Genomic DNA, 21749 nt, shown 5'->3' with positions numbered 1-21749 from the left:
ACCCCCATTCTAATCCAACTCAGTTCTATTTTGTTTGTTGTTAACAACCTCTGAGAAAATAGCCATTCAAGAAGGAAGAAAGGTAAAATACAGAATTTTTCCCCCCTGAGAACATATTCTGCTTTGGAAATAGGCCCCTTAAAAGATCATTTATCTCTCATCATAGATCCAGCAATCGAGCTCCTTGGTATTTTCCCAAAGGAGTTGAAAATGTATGTCTACACAAATAGCCGTACACGGATGCTTCTAGCAGTTTTGTTCCTCATCGCCAAAACATGGAAGCAACCTCGATGTCCTTCAGTAGGTGAATGGATAAATAAACTGTGGTCCATCCAGACAATGGAATATTATTCAGCACTAAAAAGAAATGAGCTCTCAAGCCAGGAAAAGACATGGAGGAAGCTTAAGTGCATTTCACTAAGTGAAAGAAGCCAGTCCGAAAAGGCTACGTACTTCATGAGTCTAACTACCTGTCATTTTGGAAAAGGCAAAACTGTGGTGACAGTAAAAAGATCAGTAGTTGTCAGCAGTGGTGGTGGTGAGGGCTGCATGAACGGGTGGAGCACAGAGGAGTTTTAGGGCAGGGAAACTACTCAGTATAATACTATAATGATGATACCTATCATTGCTATACCTTTGTCCAAACCCACAGCGTATACAACGCCAAGAGTGAATTCTAATGTGGACTGTAGACTTGGGGTGGTTATGATGTATCCATGTAAGTTTATCCATGGTAACAAATGTACCACTCTGCAGGGGGTATTGATAATGGGGGAGGCTGTGCATGTTTGGGGACTGGGGGTACATGGAAAATCTCTGTGCTTTCCTCTTAATTTTGCTGTGAATTGAAAACTGCTCTAAAAAATAAAGTCTTTATAATGAAAAAAGATAAACCAACCAAACCTAAAAAGATGATTTCTCTCTGGAGAAGAAGAGCACACCCTTCAGGCATGGGTGTAGCACTGTCCTTTCCCTTCTGATGAGCTGTGGGGGGCAGGGCATTCAGGGCCCAAGGAGGAGCATGTGCCCGGCCAGAGAGAAGTGGGATGGCCATTTCCTGACAGCACAGGTGTCCCTACTGTCTGGTGTCCAATATGGTAGCCACTAGCCACATGGAGTTACTTAAATTTACATTAAGAAAAATAAAAACTAACAATTCACTTCTCACTAGCCCTATTTCGAGTACTCAGCAGCCTATGTGGCTAATGGCTACTGTATTGGACCTCTCAGATTCAGAACATTCCCATCATGTCAGCAAGTTCTACCGGAGAGCGCTGCTCTAGACTCCAGGCAGCCCCGGAGGCTGACCTGGAGTCTGAGGATCAATAAAATCACAAATCGAGAACCGACCCCCAGTCCCAGATTCTGAATGACATCTGAGCAACGGACACTGCTTCCACGGGGACAATGTCAAAAGACGGAGGCCCATGCGGGGCTGGGACAGAAAAGGGCTTGAGAGGCGTGTTAACTAAATCAGTGCTTGAAGAGCAACTTCTCTTTGGCAATTCTTGCTGGTCTGACAGGCTCATGCCGAATTACATCACTTCCTAAAAAACAGGCAAACACCTCTGCTTCAAGTCAGCACCGACCCAAACAAGCAGGAAACAGGAAACGTTTACGTTTCTGCGGGGCTGAAACTGCGCGCAGCATCACGATGCCGGGGCGCGCGTATCCCGAGGCTCGCCGCGCCGCCCTCATCTTCGCCCTGGTCATCGCGTTCCTCTCCACCCGCCAGGCGCAGGGTAAGCACCCCTAGGCTTTCCACTCCAGGCGGGGAGGATAATGAACGCTTGTCTCGTGCCGAGGCTACAGAACTCTGCCGGGGAGGGTAACACCCAGAAAAATCTAAGCCTTCCTGTGAAAAAAGTGGAGAAAAGTCGAACTGTCTTTTTTGGGGGGAAGGAGGGAGGAGGGACTTGGCTTCGTTTGCAGCCGGCTAATCCAGCTCCAGCTCACTCACTGAATTGACCCCCTTCCCGCAGTCTTTGTTTTCTAAGATGTAATTTACCGGTCCCAGTCATTTACCGGCTTTAATGGGCATATTAAGAAAATGATCAACTCTTTGGCAGTTCCTGTAAAAGAACGTTTCAATCAGCTGAAACAGAGAAATTATGAATTTACTTTTAATGATGTGGGCTGAGAAGTCTGCTGCTTCCAAAAATTCCTGGAAAACTGGGGTATGGACATTTACTACTGGAAAGTAGACTAAAGAAACACAGTAATTAAATTAAAAAAAAAGTAAACAGGAAATTATCTGAGGAATTACCAGGCATCCACTGTAACTTCTTAAGTCTTTCATATGCTTTCCTTTGATCTTGTTACTTTGGGAGAGATTTTCTTTGCATTGATTACGACAAATGAAGCTTTGTTTTAAAAAGTAATGTGACAAAAAAAAAAAAAAGTAATGTGACTGTAGTGAATCAAAGGTACCAGAAAAGACAAAATATTAAATCTCATAATTATGAGCTAAGAGCAGCAGTTGATTTTTACCCTGACAACAAGTCCATTCACCCTCCATTGCCTCTTACAGTTGTGTGGATTTGCCCTTGGGTAAGTAAGCTAGTTGCCTGTGGTTCCTGTTAGTGAACACTGCCTGCTGCTAGTGTAGAGCTGTACTGGGGGTGCAGCTAGACTGAGTGTCCAGCTGTTCTGGGGGTGCAGATGAAGAAACTGAGGTGGAGGAAGGTGAGACCCACCGACAGTCGGCTCTCCTGATTTAGACTCCAGGGTCTCCCCTCTCCCCGCAGGGGATCGACCACGCCCCCTGCCCGGACCTCTGGACCATATTCCTTCCCCTGAGGGGCGTCCCTCAGCACCCACGGGAGCAGGGCCCAGCCACCCCTCTTCACCCCTTTTAACTCTCACAGCCACCACAGCGTGTTTGCCTCAAACACGCTCCTGAGAATGACATTTAACCTGCCTGAGTAGTTTCTTGAGCATCTGAAAATGATTGACTCAAAGTGTCTGCAATTCAGGAGATGCAAAGGACTCAGTGAAAGGTGTCCCTCTGAGACCCGTATCTGATCAGTGACTCTTCCCCTGAAAGAGCTCCGGTGGCTCCTCATTGATGGCCCCTAGCCTCTCACTGCAACCTCCTTTCCACGGTATCTCCTTCTGTCTCCCTTCTGCTCCCCAGCTGCAGCCCCTCAGTCACGGTACAGAGTGTATGCTCCAGGCCTCTGGGGCTCTGGCCACAAGTGATGACAAGTTCCATTTTTTTTCTACTGAATGAATGCCTATGCCTATGCCTATGCTCAGACTGAATGTTACCTCTTCTTTGGTGTCTCTCTCACTGCCCCTTCCCTGGCACGCTGCCTGTTATGCCCCCAGAGACCTAAATTTCTGTAAACCCAGCCAACCACCTGGAATCATAACTGTGTCTATGTCCATGCCTCCCACCAGGCTGTGAGCACCTCCAGGGAAAAGAAAATCCCCTTTTGTTCACCTTTGATTCCCCCAAATCTTGTAAGGGGTCAACATAAATTAGGAACTCAGTTATTCTTGATAAATACTAAAATCGTCCTAGAATGGATATGAGACTGATCACTAAAGACTGATGAGCTCCTGAGAGCAGGTAGTGTTAGGATGTCAGGAGAAGTGGAAGATGAAAAGCTGCATTTCAGGGGGGCACAGGGATTATCTGAATCATCCCACACACTCACCTGTCTCCATTCCCAGTGCCTGAAAATGCAAAACTGCCCACTTGCAAGCAGCTGTATAATCAAAGCTTATTACTTTGAGATTAGCCAAGGGAAAGGCTCTTCTAAATTAAGGACTGAATATATATTGTAAAATTAAATAAGGTATATCCTTTTGAGCTAATGGTGCCTAAGACTTTAGGACGTGAGTTCGTTTAAAGGTGTCACAGTTGTATCTATTTCTTTGAATTCTTCAAAAAATACCTTGGAGATATTTGGTAAAAGAATCCGATCTACTGAACAGCCTGATTCTCCTTTGCAAGCATAATCCAGGTTTATCTCAAGTCAAGCCTTTATTAACCACAAATAGGCAACATTATTTAATAACTGCAGTTACCTGAGACCAGCATCATTATGGTTGAGTCAGCATCTTTTTTGCTTTATGTAGATAGAGAGTTTGGTGCAGAACTGATTACTATCACAAGTGAAATAATCCACTTGGAAGTGAGAGAAATGAGAAAATAGCTTTTCTGGGATTTTGACAAAACAGATGAGAATAATTAAAGAAAAGCTCTGGGCCTAGGTATCTTGGCCAGTGTAGGATGCTAAGAAAGTTCAGACTCAAGGCAAAATTCTGCCCGTGGAATGAAGGGCCACCTCATTCCTTACCCTGTGCCCTCTCAGTGTCAGCTTAACACTATCAGAAAGCTAAAAGCAACTTCCAGATACCAAAAGCACGGGATTTATTAGCTGCTAAAAGCAGAACGGTCTGTAGAAAAAAGAGCAAAAAGTCACAAGGCAGAAATAAGTCCTCTGTAACTGTTTTGGTGACCAGAGCTAAACATGGAATTTGACAGAGGGGACTAGGAGATTTTTCTGGGCTGTTTCAGAACAGTAAGGATCATATAATTATTGGACGAACCTTCAGAAGAAGAGAAAGAAGAGAAGAAAATACGGGTTGCAAAGATGAAACTGCACTTTCTGATACTGTTCTTATTTCAGTGAATGTGACTGCCACCTGCTATTTCCTGGGACAGTCCCAATTTCAAGTAGTAAAAATGATGATGGCCAACATAGATACTGCTCAGTATATGCCTGTTCTGAACACAGGACCAACTCATTTAATTCTCATAACAAATCTTATACAGTGGCTACTATTATTCCTATTTTACAGATGAGAAAACAGGCACAGAGGGGTTAACTGACTTGCCCAAGGTCACACAGCTAAGTAGTGGATCTAAGTAAGATTCAGCCTCAGGAGTCCACGCTCTAACAATACACTGTATTACCTCTGGGTTTTCAGGTTCTGTGTCTAGTTTTAGGTTTGGAAAAGTATGTCTCTGGCGCCTTCCTGACTGTGTAGGTGTATCACACAAACTCTTGGCTGGGCTGTAAGTTTATCACATGTTCATAAAGGAGCTGTATTTGTTTGATTGGGTCAGAGACTGGCTGACAGGAAAAGGGATAGTGGAGTTGGGTTAAACTTTGGCCTGTGGAGGGGAAGGGAGAGGCTGAAAGGTACAGAGTGAGCAACAGAGAATCTGGGGATTAGCATAGTGAAGACCAGAAGCAGGAAAAACAGAATGTTGAAGTCACTGGGTAAGAGGCTTTGGGGTGTGGGAACCAGGGAGAGAAAGCCCAGCCTTCTGTCAGGCAGAGTCACTGCCGTGGGAGAGCCCAGCTAAGAACTGACCCCAAGGACCAAACAGCCCTCAGGGCCAAAAAGAAAAGAAAAAAAACAAACAAACAAGCAGAGAGGGTTTTATTAAGGCTTAAAGTCCTTCTGTGTCTGAAAGGCTGACCCAGGAAACCAGGAGAGGGCAGGACTTTGGCTGGGATAGGCTCAGTTCTGTAAAGAAACAGTGCAACCTGCAATTTGCCTACCTGTGTATATAGTTTGCACCACCCTCAACTGTTGGCAAAGATGTGGAGAAACAGGAACCAGGCGCCGCCCATGGGAGGGCAGATCCGTGCAGTCCTCTAGTGTCTCCTGCTGCTGAACCCATGCATTGGGCTTTGAATTTAAGTTACCATATTTTTCATTTCTAGAAAATCCTAGAATATTGTACAATATATAGAGAGAGTCTTGGTTTTATTTTTCCTTATTTATTCCTTCTTTTATGTCTTTAAACATACTATTCACTATTTGATCATTTTTATCTGAAGTTTATGTAGATCGAATCTTGTTGCTTCTTGTATCTGTCACCTACCATCATGATGAAAATCTTGGGGGAATTAGGGCAAAACCCAGCACACAGAGCTTGGCCCACCCTATTTAACAGAACCCCAGATTTTCTGATCCTGTCACCAAGCTACTGTAAATACTTTCCCAGGGCAGCCTCAGTCCTGTCACCACAAAATAGGGTTTGGAAGAAACTCAGATAGGGGTGTGCTCTGGGCTTGAGGAGAGCGGGTGCTTGGACCTCAGGCTTAAACCCCAGCCTCGGGTTGGGGAGAGGGAGACCTCAGGGACCAGCCTCCAAGAGCTGTGTGAGGTACCAAAAGCTCATTAGAGGTGCAGGCCAGCAGAGGCAAGCCGGTAACCAGAAGCAGGTGACCCAAGAGACCAAAGTGACTGCCAAGGAGAACGAAGTAGACAAAACCCAATTCAAAACCAGGCCGTGGGTCAGGGGTCCACAGTGTCAGGATGATGGTGAGGTCAGCCTGGGGGAAGTGCAGCTGACTTTGAACTTTGCCAGAATCATTGAAGCTGCTTTTCTTTTTTCTTTCTTTCTTTTTTAAAGCCATGAACTGGTGTTTTAGCTTTCACTTTTGACCCAGTAGGTGGACAGGAATGCCTGAGAGTACTATATAGCTTCTCATATCCTGTGGGATTCGGGCAAGTCCCCATAGGTGGGTAGGTATGGCTCTGAATTTAAATTTCCTCTACAAGTTTTTTTTTTCTTTCTCCATATTTTCTGGGCCCTTGGGATTTCCTTGCTTTTTTATTATTTCTTTATACATTTAAGAAGTTGTTTCTTCTATTTCATCCAGTATTTCTAGGTGCTGCATACTGGGCGAATTTTTCAGGTTACTAACTATATGAGGTTATTGGAAAAGGAATTTTTTTTGATACAACCATTCTGGAGAACAATCTGGAAATATTTAGTCAACTGGAGATGTTCATACCCTACAACTACAACAGTTCACTGTCAGATCACTCACAAATGTACGACCGCAAAGAGTCATGGCCAAGGATGTGGACTGTAGCATTGTTTGTAAAAATAGAAACAATCTAAATATCTATTAACAAAAGAAAAATACATGAATCTTGGTATAGTCACAGAATGAGATATCATAGAGCAGGTACACTTAATGAACTACAGCCAAATGTATTAAGATAAATCAGTCTCAAATGTAATGTTGACCAAAAAACCAGTGGAAGGTTAATAATTACAGAATAATTACATTTATTTAAAGTTTTTAAAACACTCCAAATTCTGCTTCTATTGCTTAGGGACACGGGTGTATTTGGAAAGTGTGGGACTGATCCGTGTTAATTGAGGAGAGCGGGTAACTTGAAAGAGATTGGGGGAAGGAGGGCTTCAGCTGTGTTTACAATGTTATGTTTCTTTCAGAAAAATACATGGTGGTCCAGGGTCAGCAAACCAAGAATCATGGGCCAAACTCAGCCAGCTTCCTGCTTTTTTCCAACGCTTGAGCTAAGAATGGTTTTTATATTTTTAATGGTTATATAAAAACAGATAATAGCCTGTATTTTGCCTCTTGGCCCACAAGCTCTAAAAGAGTTACTCTCTGGCCTGTTAGGAAAAAGTTTGCCAACCTCTGCTCTAGTCATTATGGGGAAATAGAAGATAATTAGGGTGGGTCCCCTGTTATTTGTTACATTCGTCTCTATTCCCTTTGGTAGGTATACGTTCATAATGAAAAGTGAGAGAGCCTGTGAGCTCTTTTCCAGCTCTCCTGAGTCCCCGCGAGCTCTCCTCCCTCTTTCTTTTCTATAACTCCCAGTCTCTTTGAAAGACAGCCAACACATCTTCATTTTCACTCTCCGTTCACTTCTCAACCCCCTGCGATCTGGTTGCCATGTCAAGCACCGCACTCAAATTGCTCTGTCTGGGTCACCAGTGCCTTCTAATAGCCGAACCCAAAGGACCCATTTCCATCTTTATCTTCTGTTTTTCTCTGTAGCACTTAACATAATCAATTATTGAAACCCTCCTCTTCCTTGGGTCTTATGAGGCCATTTTCCTCTTGGTCTCCTAGGACTCTGATTGTTCCTTTCCCGTTTGGAGTTATGAATCTTTCTCTTCCACCTGTTCCTTTTGTATTTATCTTTTCTTTTCTCACTCCTTACATCATCTCAGGGTCGTGACACACTTTCATCGTTTTTATCTCCCTCCTAGGCTGATGGTTCCCCAAATCACTCCAATCAGGGATGTCTGTTCAGCTGAAGCCCTACATATTCATCATCGGTCTTCCTTGGAGACGTCCCAGGAGTCCTGGGCTCAGCTTGGCCAAAACGGAACTCTTTCTCTGCTCTCTACTGGTTTAGGCCCTTCTTAGCTCTCACCTAGGTTACTTCATTAACTTCTTAACTAGTCTCTTTGCCTTTAGTCTCTTCTCCAACCCAATTTCACATAACCTCCAGAGTGATGGTTCTCTAACAAAACTGTGATTATTTTTCTCTTGTTTTCACCCCTTCAGTGGTTTTTCATTTCCTCGGATAGATTCCAGCCCCCTCAGCCTCATTACGAGGCCCCTTGTAAGCTTGTGCTGTGTTCCTTTCCTACTAGACACTTCCCACCATGCATCCTATGATATAAGTACTTGAATGTGCCAACCTCTGTCGGGCCACGGAGCTTTCTATAGCTGTGCTTCAGCTGCAGTGCCTTCTTGCCATCGTTGCTTGACGAACTCCTGCGATTCAACTCAGTGGTCACCTCCTCTGGGAAGTTCTCCTGAATCCTCCACCCCGGATGCAATGAATGCCTTCCCCTCCCATATCCTCATGATGCTCTGTGCCCAAACATATTATGGCTTTTATGAAACTGTAATGTAATTATTGATTTGTATGCCATTATCCCTACTTACCAGTCACTTCCCAGGGAGGTTGGGGCCTGGTCTCATTCACCCTTACGTCTCTAGAATAGCTCCTGGTACATGACAGGCACACAACTCACTGACTAAAGAAATGAATGACATGAAATTTATTCTATAGCCCAAGACTTACTTGTGTTTGTGACAAAATTATAATCATTTCAATAATGCAATGAAACTGTGGTGATACCTGGATAAATATGACTTTTCATTAATCCAGTTTTATTTTGTTCTGAAATGTTAAAAGTCTCCCAAATCATTTTGTGTGTGAATAGTTCAGTTCTGGCTCCTCAAACCAAACAGGGAACAGCTATAGCTCCCTTTCCTGTAGAGAAAGCTACGTGGCTGTACCTATGAGTAGTTCCGAGAGAGCCTTCTGTCCTTCTCCCTCTCAGAATATAGAGGAAGTTCAGACCCAGTAGATAGGCATTGAGCAGCATGACAATTCGCAGAAAAGCCAGGTAGTTACAGACATTTTGGGGAAGTACTTGTTTTTTTTTTTTACATATTTATTTTTGTATTTGGCCGTGCCCCGCGGCATGCTGGATCTTAGTTCCCCGACCAGGGATCGAACATGTGCCCCCTGCGATGGAAGCACAGAGTCCTTACCACTGAACCACCAGGGAAGTCCCTGGGGAAGTATTTTTGAAAAAAAAAAGGGGAATATTAGTTTCATAGACATGAAATTTCAAGCCAGTAAGAGCTGATTTGAAAACTTGAAAAAAAAAAGTTATGTAACATAAAAAGAATAGAAAAGTCTGCCTCTGGTGCCTAAGACAGCATAGAAGCATTTCCTGAGAAATTAGAGGAGGTGGTTGGAAAGGAGAGCTATCCACCCCAGCAGGATCTCATGGGTTGTGGTGTTTTGCGTTTGCTTCCTTAAAACAAAACCAGCGAATCTAGTTTTTTTGGTGCAATCTGAATTTTTTTCTATGTTTCTTTATTTTATATGAATTAAAACAATCTTTATTATTTCTTATTTCCCCACCCCACTGTGGCATTCAGAAACAGGAGTCTACTTGTTAGGAGGGTTTGTTGACATTTTTTTCCCCTGACAACACTGTTTATTAATTTTAACATCTATTTATTCTTTTCTAAAAATTATGCTTATTTATTTGTCTATGATTCAGATGGCCAGATTTAGCAAATAATATAAAACACTCAGATAAATGTAAATTTCCAATAAACAAAAATTTTTTAGTATAACTATTGTACATCCCATGCAATTTAATGTAAGTATACATAAAATATTGCATGGGACACATTTATACTAAAACATTATTTGTTGTTTACCTGATATTCAAATTTAACAGGTGTCCTGTATTTTATCTAGTAACTCTATTTATGATTATGGTGATCTTTTGGCAGGCAAAGACCATTGCTGTGTTGGTATATCACTAAGACCAGAGACATTTTGACTATGTAGCCAGTTAACAAATATTAGAATATCTAAGTTGAGTCCTAGATCAGTCATTCAAATAACAAGGAATTATCACTAAAAAATAAACAAACAAACAAACAAACCCCTGGTGATTAAGTAGACTAAAACAAGGAATCCAAGAGTGGATCAACTTTAGAGAATCTATTCATGTAATTTGTCATATCAAAAACTCAATGAGAGGGACTTCCATGGTGGCGCAGTGGTTAAGAATCCGCCTGCCAATGCAGGGGACACGGGTTCGATCCCTGGTCCGGGAAGATCCCATGTGCCACAGAGCAGCTGAGCCTGTGCACCACAACTACTGAAGTCCATGCGCCTACAGCCCGTGCTCCGCAACAAGGAAAGCCACTGCAATGAGAAGCCCGCACACTGCAACCAAGAGTAGCCCCCGCTCAGCTCACCGCAACTAGAGAAAGCCCATGCGCAGCAACCAAGACCCAACACAGACAAAAATAAAATAGATAAATAAATAAATAAATTTTTAAAAAACTAAATGGGAAAAAAGTCATGGGATTGTATTAATAAATGCAGAAAAGAGGTTGACAAAAGAGAGTGAGAATAGCCCAGAAGCTCAAGCTGCGATACTGAAATTCTGAGGACTTAGATGGATGGGCAAGGATCTTGGATGCAAGGGCAGGATTGATTCTCTTTGGAGGTAGAATAGGGTCACAAGCCAGGCCAGCTTTAGAGACCTGCTAAGTGGCTTTGCTGACCCTAGAAAATCCCATCCACCGTTTTCTCCACTCAGATGCCACTTGGAAGACCTCACGAACTTGCTTCCTTCTTGAGCCTCCTGTAAGACAACTTCCAACAGCAAACACACTCTGGCCCTCTGCTGCCCCAAAGGCTGGCACGGAGAACTTTTGGTTATACCCTCCCCCCTTCCCTCCTGCAGCTCCTGGGCCCCCACATCTCCTTCCCCTGCCTTCCTCTTCTCTGATGATCACAAGCATGCATCTACCATTTAGGTTTTGGTTTGTCTCTCCTGCAGTGGCTTCTGGTAACACTGAGCTTGTGCTGACCTGAGCAAGGAGGCCAGGCCAGCACAGAGACCTGTGTGACCTGCACCAGAGTTCCCCTCATTTATCCACCCAGAGGGAGGCTGACACAGCAGCCAGGGAGGGCAGGGCAGGTCGAGGAACATTTGTTTTCACGTTACTCTTTTACATTGTAATTTTGAAATTGGCTTCAAAAGAGAGGTAGAAATATAATAAAAGTAGTAATTATCATTACTAACCTGAATACTTTTCTATCACTTAATAATCTTTCTTTTTTCATTTTAAAGTATTTTTCACACTACTATATATAAAATAATCAACAAGGACCTACTGTATAGCACAGGGAACTGTACTCAGTACTCTGTAATAACCTATATGGGAAAGAATCTGAAAAAGAATAGATGTATATATATGTATAACTGAACCACTTTGCTCTACACCTGAAACTAACACAACACTGTAAATCAACTATACTCCAATATAAAATAAAAATTAAAAAAATAAAGTACTTTTGTATCTATCATCCCACTGATGGTAGGAAGAAATTTTAAATGTTAAAAGTGTATTCTGTGTCATAAAAATATATACATTTCTTAAAACTGCCAGGTACTGACAGGCCAGGATAGGATTCCAGTGTTTGAAAAGGTACTCAGATGGTCAAAAATGCAGTTTCTCCAGGTGAGTAACTTCAAACCAGAGACAGCCTTAGGGTCTGGGCAAGTCTGCTTCGAAACAAGCAAGCTTTCTCTGAAAAAGACACCAAATAAAAAGTATAAAATGAAAAATGCATCTGAGCATGTGGGCCTCCATGGTGGGACATGTTTTCCTTTCTTTTCTTTTTTTTTAATGTTATTGGAGTATAGTTGATTTAAAATGTTGTGTCAATTTCAGGTGTACAGCAAAGTGATTCAGTTATACATAAACATATATCCAGTCTTTTTAAGATTCTTTTCCCATATATGTTATTACAGAGTATTGAGTAGAGTTCCCTGTGCTATACAGTAGGTCCTTGTTGGTTATTTACTTCATATATAGTAGTGTGTGTATGTTAATCCCAATCTCCTGATTTCTCCCTCCCCACCACGTTTCCCCTTTGGTAACCATAAGTTTGTTTTCAATATCTGTACGTCTGTTTCTGTTTTGTAAATAAGTTCGTTTGTATCATTTTTAAAAATTAGATTCCACATATGAGTGATATCATATGATAGGCATGTTGTAATCTGATAGTCAATTGCAATTGCAGGGTGCTTCTCAAGGCAATGGGGTAAAACACAATGGTGCTTCACAGGTGCTTTCCAGAGCAGACTATTGTATGAAAGCCTTTTATCAGATGACCCTGCTCAAAATAAGCAAAAGAGGCATTTCTTAATGATCTTTCTACATAAGGCATTGCCACCTTTCGTCGTCTGATGGCTGAAGGGAAAGGGTGTACGAAACACAGGCACTACTTTACCTAGACTGCCCTTTGGTGCTTACAATCTGCCACTAACCTTCGCTGATTTTGCACTGAGCCTGTTCACCCAACTAATTTATAATGTCAGAAAAAACATACTAAGTGAACATATTCACTTAATAAAGATGGTCAGATGCCTAGTACAACAGAGCTTACAGAGGAAGTAACAGTCCACCCCCACTAGTCCTGCACCCCAGAGAGAGTTCATGTGCCTGGACTATACACGTGAGGAACCCTGTGACACACCTGATTCCAAAACCAAAACCAAAACCAGCAAACAAAAAGAAAACCCAAAAAGCTAGAAACGTGAAATTTCATCATTAGAGATTCTTATCTTTTCACTAAACAATTCCTCTCATTTCCCAGTGTTTTCTTTAAAATTCAGATAAGTTTTTGAGACAACCACCGTAGATCCCTTTTCTCTCTGTGACTAAGAACACACTATGTGTGTTCCTGGAAGGGGGTTAGGTTGATTGAGGGAGGAAGATATCAGTCTCTTGATAAAAAGGCGACAGGCCTGTCTAGCACTTTACCTCCGGCTCATCTGGCCTTTTTCCTAAATAGCTGTTCAGTGAACAGCAACCATACAGCAGACACGGTTCCCGGGGCTGGAGATAGATACAGAGCAGAACAAAGGAGGACACAGACAATAAGCAAATAGTACAAGGAGGAAATCATTTCAGGTAATTAACAGCTCATAGTACTGTTTCAAAACCAAGTAAACTAGAGAAAGGGCAGAACCCTTCAGAGCTCCCCCTGTGCCTTATGCAGGATGGTGTCCCAGTGGCACCGTCTGGTCCACGCCAGCACCCCAGCACCGAGGAGGTGGTCCATCCACGCGGCGTTAGTACCCCCTGCATCAGCACAGTCATCCTCCTGCAGCCCAGCTTGGGCCTGGGGAGTCTGGTTTGTTTGTTCCTGTTGTATTCCCGTTTTACCCCTGGCCGCATCACAGTCAGATGTCACAGATACTGAACAACTGATTTTTGTAAAAAGATGTCAGGGCTTCCCTGGTGGCGCAGTGGTTGAGAGTCCACCTGCCGATGCAGGGGACACGGGTTCGTGCCCCGGTCCGGGAAGATCCCACATGCCGCGGAGTGGCTGGACCTGTGAGCCATGGCCGCTGAGCCTGTGCGTCCGGAGCCTGTGCTCCGCAACGGGAGGGGCCACAACAGTGAGAGGCCCACATACCGCAAAAAAAAATGTCAGAGTTGAAGAGATAGACTGCTTGACAGGTACATGCACCTATTTTTGTTGTTGTTGTTGTTAAAGTATAGTTGATTTACATTATTATATTAGTTTCAGGTGTACAGCATAATGATTCAGTATTTTTATAATTATTCTCCATTACAAGTAATTACAAGATAATGGCTATAATTCCCCATGTTGTACAATATATCTTTGCTGCTTATCTGTTTTATACATAGTGGTTTTCATCTCTTAGTCCCATATCCCTAATTTGCCCCTCCCCCCTTCCTTCTCCTCACTGGTAAACCACTAGTTTGTTTTCTGTATCTGTGAGTCTGTTTCTGTTTTTCATATAGATTCATTTGTATTATTTTTTAGATTCCACATATAAGTGATCTCATACAGTATTTGTCTTTGTCTGACTTATATTCACTAAGCATAATATTGCCTAGGTGATTCCATGTTGCTGCAAATGGCAGAATTTCATTCTTTTTTATGGCTGAGTAGTATTCCATTGTATATACTGGGTGGGCCAAAAACTGCCTTCAGTTTTTTAAGTAAAAATAAAAGACACATTTTTCATTTTCACCAAGAACTTTATTAAACAATGTATTCACCCTTTTGTTCCACTACTTTCTGCCATTTTTCAGGCAACTTCATAATTCCATCTTCCCAAAACTTTTTATCTTTTTGAGCAAAGAACTGTTCCTGGTGCCTTTCACAGTCTTTCAGGAATTGAAATTTTTTCCATTCAAAGAATTTTGTAAAGACTGAAATAAATGGAAATTCGAAGGTGCAATGTCTGATGAATAGGTGGATGAATCAGAACTTCCCAGCCAAGCTGTAACAGTTTTCACCTGGTCATCAAACAAACATGTGGTCTTGCATTATCCTGATGGAAGATTTTGCCTTTTCTGTTGACTAATTCTGGACGCTTTTCATCGAGTGCTGCTTTCAGTTGGTCTAATTGGGAGTAGCACTTACTGGAATTAATCATTTGGTTCTCCAGAAGGAGTTCATAATAGAGGACTCCCTTCCAGTCCCTCTATACACACAACATCACCTTCTTTGGATGAAGATGGCCTTTGGTGTGGTTCGTGGTGGTTCATTTCGCTTGCCCCACGATCTCTTCCGTTCCACGTTATTGTTCAGTATCCACTTTTCATCGCCCATCACAATTTGTTTTAAAAACAGAACGTTTTCATTACTTTTCAGTAGAGAATCGCATGCGGAAATATGGTCAAGAAGGTTTTCTTCACTTAACTTATGTGGAACCCAAACATCAAAGGAATTCACATAACCAAGCTGGTGCAAATGATTTTCAATGCTTGATTTGGATATTTTGAGTATATCAGCTATCTCCTGCGTGGTATAACGTTGATTGTTGTTAATCATTGTTTTGATTTGATCACTATCAACTTCAGCTGGTCTACCCAACTGCGGAGCATCGTCCAGCAACAAATCTCTGGCATGAAACTTTGCAAACCACTTTTGACACGTTTGATCAGTCACAGCACTTTCTGCATACACCGCACAAATCTTTTTGTGCGTTTCAGTTGCGTTTTTCCCTTTCTTGAAATAATAAAGCATAATATGCTGAAAATGTTGCTTTTTTTCTTCCGTCTTCAATATTAAAATGACTACACAAAAATTCACCAATTTTGGTAAGTCTTTTTTAAAATGCATGCTGATAGGACAGCTGTCACTATACAATCTAACAAAACTGTTTTGAATGAAGTTAAAGACGACCAAGTGCTGCTGGAGCCATCTTGAGGAAAAAACTGAATGAACCTTTTGGCCCCCCCAATATTTACCACATCTTCTTCATCCATTTATCTGTTGATGGACACTTGGGTTGCTTCCCTATCTTGGCTATTGTAAATAGTGCTGCTGTGAAGATTGGGGTACATGTATCTTTTTGAATTAGGATTTTCATTTTTTCTGGATACATACCCAGGAGTGGACTTGCTGGATCATGTGGTAGTTCTATTTTTAGATTTTTTTTTTTTTGCTGTACGCGGACCTCTCACTGTTGCGGCCTCTCCCGTTGTGGAGCACAGGCTCCGGACGTGCAGGCTCAGCGGCCATGGCTCATGGGCCTAGCCACTCTGCGGCATGTGGGATCCTCCCGGACCGGGGCACGAACCCGTGTCCCCTGCATCGGCAGGCGGACTCTCAACCACTGCGCCACCAGGGAAGCCCTATTTTTAGTTTTTTGAGGAACCTCCAGACTGTTTTACACAGTGACTGTACCAATTTACATTCTCACCAATAGTGTAGGAGGGTTCCCTTTTCTCTACACCCTCTTCAACATTTGTTATTTGTAGACTTTTTGATGATGGCCATCTGACAGGTGTGAGGTGATATCTCATTGTGATTTTGATTTGCATTTCTCTAATAGTGATACTGAGCATCTTTTCATGTGCCTGTTGGCCATGTCTATGTCTCCTTTGGAAAAATGTCTGTTCAGGTCCTCTGCCCATTTTTGGACTGGGTTATTTGTTTTTTGATATTGAGTTGTATGAGCTGTTTATGTATTTTGGATATTAACCACTTGTCATCCGTATCATTTTCAAATATTTTCTCCCATTCCGTAGGTTGTGTTTTCGTTTTGTAGATGGTTTCCTTTGCTGTGCAAAAGCTTTTTGTAATTAGGTCCCATTTGTTTATTTTTGCTTTTATTTCTTTTGTATTAGGAGACAGATCTAAAAATATATTGCTACAATTTATGTCAAACAGTATTCTGCCTGTGTTCTCTCCTAGGACTTTTATGGTTTCAGGTCTTACATTTAGGTCTTTAAACCATTTTGACTTTACTTTTGTATATGATGTGAGGGGATGTTTTAATTTTATTCTTTTACATGTAGCTGTCCAGTTTTCCCAGCACCATTTATTGAAGAGACTGTCTTTTCTCCATTGTATATTCCTGTCTCCTCTTAGATTAATTGACCGTAGGTGCTTGGGTTTATTTCTAGGCTCTCTATTCTCTTCCATGGATCTACGTGTCTGTTTTTGTTCCAATACCATGTTTCTATTATTCTGGCTTTGTAGTATAGTCTGAAGTCTGGGAGGGTTATGCTTCCAGCTTTGTTCTTTCTCTTCAGGATTGCTTTGACAATTCTGGGTCTTTTATGGTTCCGTATGAATTGTAGGATTAGTTGTTCTAGTTCTGTGAAAAATGTCATGGGTATTTTGAGAGGGATTGCATTAAACCTGTAGATTGCTTTAGGCAGTATTGATTCTTCCAATCCAGGAGCATGGGATATCTTTCCATTTCTTTGTATCATCTTCAATTTCCCTCATCAATGTGTTATAGTTTTCAGAGTATAGGTCTTTCACCTCCTTGGTTAAGTTTATTCTGAGGTATTTTCTTCTTTCTGATGCAATTTTAAACAGCATTTTTAAAAACTTTCTCTTTCTGATAGTTCATTATTAATGTATAGAAATGTAACAGATTTCTGTATATTAATCTTGTATCCTGCAACTTTGCTGAATTCATTTATTAGTTCTAATAGTCTGGGGGTGGAGACTTTAGGGTTTTCTATATAAAGTGTCATGTGATCTGCAAATAGTGAGAGTTTTACTCTTTCCTTCCAATTTCAATGCCAAAATACACCTTATTAATTTTGCTCCCAAAGGCTTCTTTCTGTGTAGGATTCCCCAGTCATCTTTAAAGCTAATAGGACTATCTTCATGAATAACAGCAAATTAAAGTCAATTGAATTATGATTTAACTCAGTAATTTTCAACCCAGCATAAATACTTAATGGACTCATCTAGGGAGCTTTAAAAACATTCCGTTGCTCAGGGCCACAACCTCGGATGTCCTCAAGTAACTGATCTGGGTGGAACTTAAAATACCAGATGATGCTGGTGCACAGTAAGTGCTGTAAACAGCAATAGGTATGACTGATAATTAAACACAACTCCATGAGATTGTTTGGGCCACTCAAACCCATGGTTCTCCAGGTATGGCCCCCAGACCAGCAGCATCAGCATTTTGTTAGAAGTGAAAGTTCTTGGCCTCATCCCAGACCTGCTAAATCAGAAGCTCTGGGGGTGGCGCCCAGCCATGTGTGTGGGATGAGCCCTCCCGATGATTCTGGAACACACCAATGTGGGTGGACTGCTGGTTCAGACCTCCAAGCCTCTCTGCCAGCAGTGACCTTTGCTGGAGACGTGGTTTTTAAGTTCCAGCACAATCTCTGTTATTAATAAGTCCCTTATTCAAACTTATTCGAATAATAAGGCACGATTGTCACAGCTCTCTCTCAATATATCCTGGCCAGAGGCTCTCAGGGGTTCAAGACTTCAGTGATGATTTTTTTTTTTTTGCGGTACGCGGGCCTCTCACTGTTGCGGCCTCTCCCGTTGTGGAGCACAGGCTCCGGACGCGCAGGCTCAGCGGCCATGGCTCACGGGCCCAGCCGCTCCGCGGCATGTGGGATCTTCCTGGACCAGGGCACGAACCTGTGTCCCCTGCATCGGCAGGCGGACTCTCAACCACTGCGCCACCAGGGAAGCCCCTTCAGTGATGATTTTTAAACGATTGTGTTCTTGTGATAGAGTGGGCAGCTGCTGGGAGCTGGGATCCAAATCCCTGGCCTGATTCTCCTCCAGTTCACCAAGAAGGAACAGAGAGAAAGAGGGGTAGACAGGGGAGGGCCAGGAGCGGGCAGGGTCTGGAGCCCTGGTTCTCAGCCTTGGCTGCACACTGGACTCTGTAAAAGATACTGAGGCCTGGGTTCACCCCAGGTATTTGGATGTAATGGTTTGGGTGTGTGCCCTGGGCATTGGGAGGCTGGAAAGGGCCCCAGGTGACCCTAATGTACGGCCAAGGCTGAAAAGCACTGGAGGACTTCTTGGTTTGGTTTGATCTCTTCCTTCTAACGTGAATCTCTTTGCTGTAGACAGAGGTACGGGGGAATGGAAAGTGGGCAGGCTTCTTGGGTTTCGTTTCTTGAGCATCTTGAAATCCATATTAAATCCAGTTTCTCCACCGAGCAGGACAGCATTTGAATACCTGACGCCTGCCGTGTTTTCTTCGTTTCACTGCCTGAATTATAAGATAGTTTCAACAGTCTGTGTATGGAGTCGACATAACAAGTGAAAGAATGGAGCGTCTGATTGAGGTCCAACATGCTTCCCGATATTCTGAGTTTAATCACATTCTCTCCTCATTGTTTTATTTTACATTGTAATATCAGTGTGGCAACCGTGCAGTTGCTATATAAGACTTTTATTTTAACTTTAAGAACTAGAGCTTGGTCGCACATTTGTTCCATTTTCAAAAGGAGAAGTCAGCTAGTTTGCTTCACCGAGAAACAGAGTCACTTCCACTGGGGGACGATGCTCGAGAGTGGTGACAAAGGGGCGAGGTGCCCACCCAGTTGCTGGGCTGCCAGGCTCACCTCAAGCATTTTCCCTCTTTTCCCACTTATGAGGATCCCTCCCAGGGTCCCCACCAGATGTGTGAAATACGTGTTTGCATGGATATTGTCAATAGTCGTTTCTAAGTGACTCTCTACACTGTGCAGTTAATTATCTGGCCATTTTAGGATTTTAGGATTAAAAGTAAAGGGAAGGGCTTCCCTGGTGGCACAGTGGTTGAGAGTCCGCCTGCCGATGCAGGGGACACGGGTTCGTGCCCCGGTCCAGGAAGATCCCACATGCCGCGGAGCAGCTAGGCCCGTGAGCCATGGCTGCTGAGCCTGCGCGTCTGGAGCCTGTGCTCCACAACGGGAGAGGCCGCAACAGTGAGAGGCCCACGTACCGCAAAAAAAATAAAATAAAAAAAAAGTAAAGGGAAGTATTGCAGCTTAATTTCATCGCTCACATGACCACTCCCATTATCTGCTATTAATGCTCCATTATCTGAGCAGAGAGGGAGAGAGTGAAAGGGAGAATCCCGGGAGGTTTGCACTGGGGTCACTGGAGAGAGCGTGACTAAGGCCCCTGGAGGGAAGAGGGGTCCCGGCAGACCCGCCCTCAAGCCCCTATACCAGTGCAGGCGGGGTTCAAAGCCACGCCCGCTGCCCTTCACACAGCCCTTCTGCTTTCGACAATGGTCCTCCTTCTTTCTTCTGCTTCTTCTCTTGTGCACTTCGCTGGCTGCCGCCCATCTCTCCACTCTCACGCTTGGTCCTCTTTCTATTTATGCAGCTTCTTCAGTTGTACCACCCCCCAACCCCTGGCTGCACCCCTTTTTCCATGAAATATGTCCACATTTAGATAAGAAGACAAAATGAAGAAGTTATACCGGAAAGATTAGTCTCCTGGGCAACAGAGAATAGATCAGTCTAGAGATGGGGAAACAGAGTGGGCAGAGGACGGAGGAAATAGCAAACTACCAGCACCAGGCATGAGCGTGGGCCTTTGTGGAACACACAGCATTTTCACAGCTGGGATTCCTGTCCCCCTGGCGACTCACTCCTGGTTAGAGATGCCTGGCCCGCCCTGGTTTTCCGGCTCACCCTTTGATGACATTTGATGCTCTTGGCACAGACTCTTGGGCTGATCCCCAACATTTTCAACTTTTCCATCACAGACCCTCTGCGTACCCAGCCCTTCTCCAACTCAGTTTCTGCCGATTCTCATTGCGCTGGGACTGGCTGGAGTTGTCTTGGAGCAGTTGTGAGGGCAGAACCCCCAAGAGCAGTTTGGTGCTGCACCCAACCTCCTCTCCCTAGTCTGGAGATACACTGCAGATGTGCAAGCTGACAGGTGTGCAGGGGCTACTGTGGCAGCATCATGGGAAACACAAAAGAAATAACCTACAAATACAAAAGAAATAACCTAAGTCCCCATCAATAGGAATAGGTTGTGTTATATACAAATAATGGAAGGAAAAGGCAGCTCTCTGTATACAGACAAGTAATAATCTTCAAGATCTAATTTTAAGTGAAAAAAGCAAGGGTCAGTACAGTATATAAATTTTGCTACGATTTGTGTTAAAAAAAGGAAACAGGAAATGATACTTACACTTGTACATGCAGAGAGTTTTCTGGCAGAAACAGTGGTTACCTCTGGGGAGGAAAACTGAGTGGCTGGGGAAAGGGTGTAGTGAAATGTCCTCTCTGAGCTTAGTGCCATGTGTGTAGTGCCTGTTCAAAAAGTCTAATTTAAAACAAGATAAATGCTTTAGAATCAACATAGAGATGTGGAAATAGATGGGATCTTGGGTCTCATTCCTTAGTTGTACAGATTAGAACATTGAGCCCAAATTTCCATAACCACTAAGTGACTAGAACCCTCACTGTCACTGGCACCTATGCTCAGGGGAACGCAGCTTCAAAACCCTACATATCACATGCACGCCTATGTTCACAGCAGCACTATTCACAATAGCCAAGATGTGGAAGCAACCTCAACGTCCATCAACAGATGAATAGATAAAGACGATGCGGCATATATACACAATGGAATACTACTCAGCCATAAAAAAGAATGAAATACCATTTGCAGCAACATAGATGGACATAGAGATTATCATATTAAGCGAAATAAGTCAGAAAAAGACAAATATCACATGATATCACTTGTATGTGGAATCTAAAATACGGCACAGATGGACTTATCTACAAAAGAGAAACAGACTCACAGACATAGAAAACAGACTTGTGGTTGCCAAGGGGGAGGAGAGTGGGGGAGGGAAGTGTTGGGATCTTGGGATTAGCAGATGCAAACTATTATATATAGGATGGATAAACAACAAAAGGAAAGGGAGGGTTGGAGGCGAGAGAGGTTCTTCCCAGGTCACTGTATAGCACAAGGAACTATACTGAATATCCTGTGATAAACCATAATGGAAAAGAATATGAAAAGAATATATATATATTATATGTGTGTGTGTATATCTATCTATCTATCTATCTATACATACATACATATCTGAGTCACTTTGCTGTACAGCAGAAATGAACAACATTACAAATCAACTGTACTTCAATAAAATTTAAAAAGAACTCTGT

At 42.9% G+C, this 21749-nt stretch overlaps 1 protein-coding gene across 1 annotated transcript in view; it reads left to right on the top strand.

Moving 5' to 3' along the window:
- The first annotated feature begins 1620 nt into the window (after positions 1-1620).
- TMEM154 (transmembrane protein 154) overlaps positions 1621-21749 on the top strand; it is a 44198-nt gene continuing 24069 nt past the window's right edge. Inside the window, exon 1 of the mRNA XM_082653857.1 lies at positions 1621-1742. Within this exon, the coding sequence (XP_082509983.1) occupies positions 1655-1742 (88 nt within the window). The 5' untranslated portion in view covers positions 1621-1654. The remainder of the gene's footprint in view (positions 1743-21749) is intronic.

Source organism: Grampus griseus (genome assembly GCF_964374135.1).
Source record: "Grampus griseus genome assembly, chromosome: 4".
Taxonomy (NCBI): domain Eukaryota; kingdom Metazoa; phylum Chordata; class Mammalia; order Artiodactyla; family Delphinidae; genus Grampus; species Grampus griseus.
The sequence above is the reverse complement of the archived record's forward strand: the minus strand, read 5'-3'. Positions and strand labels throughout refer to the sequence as shown.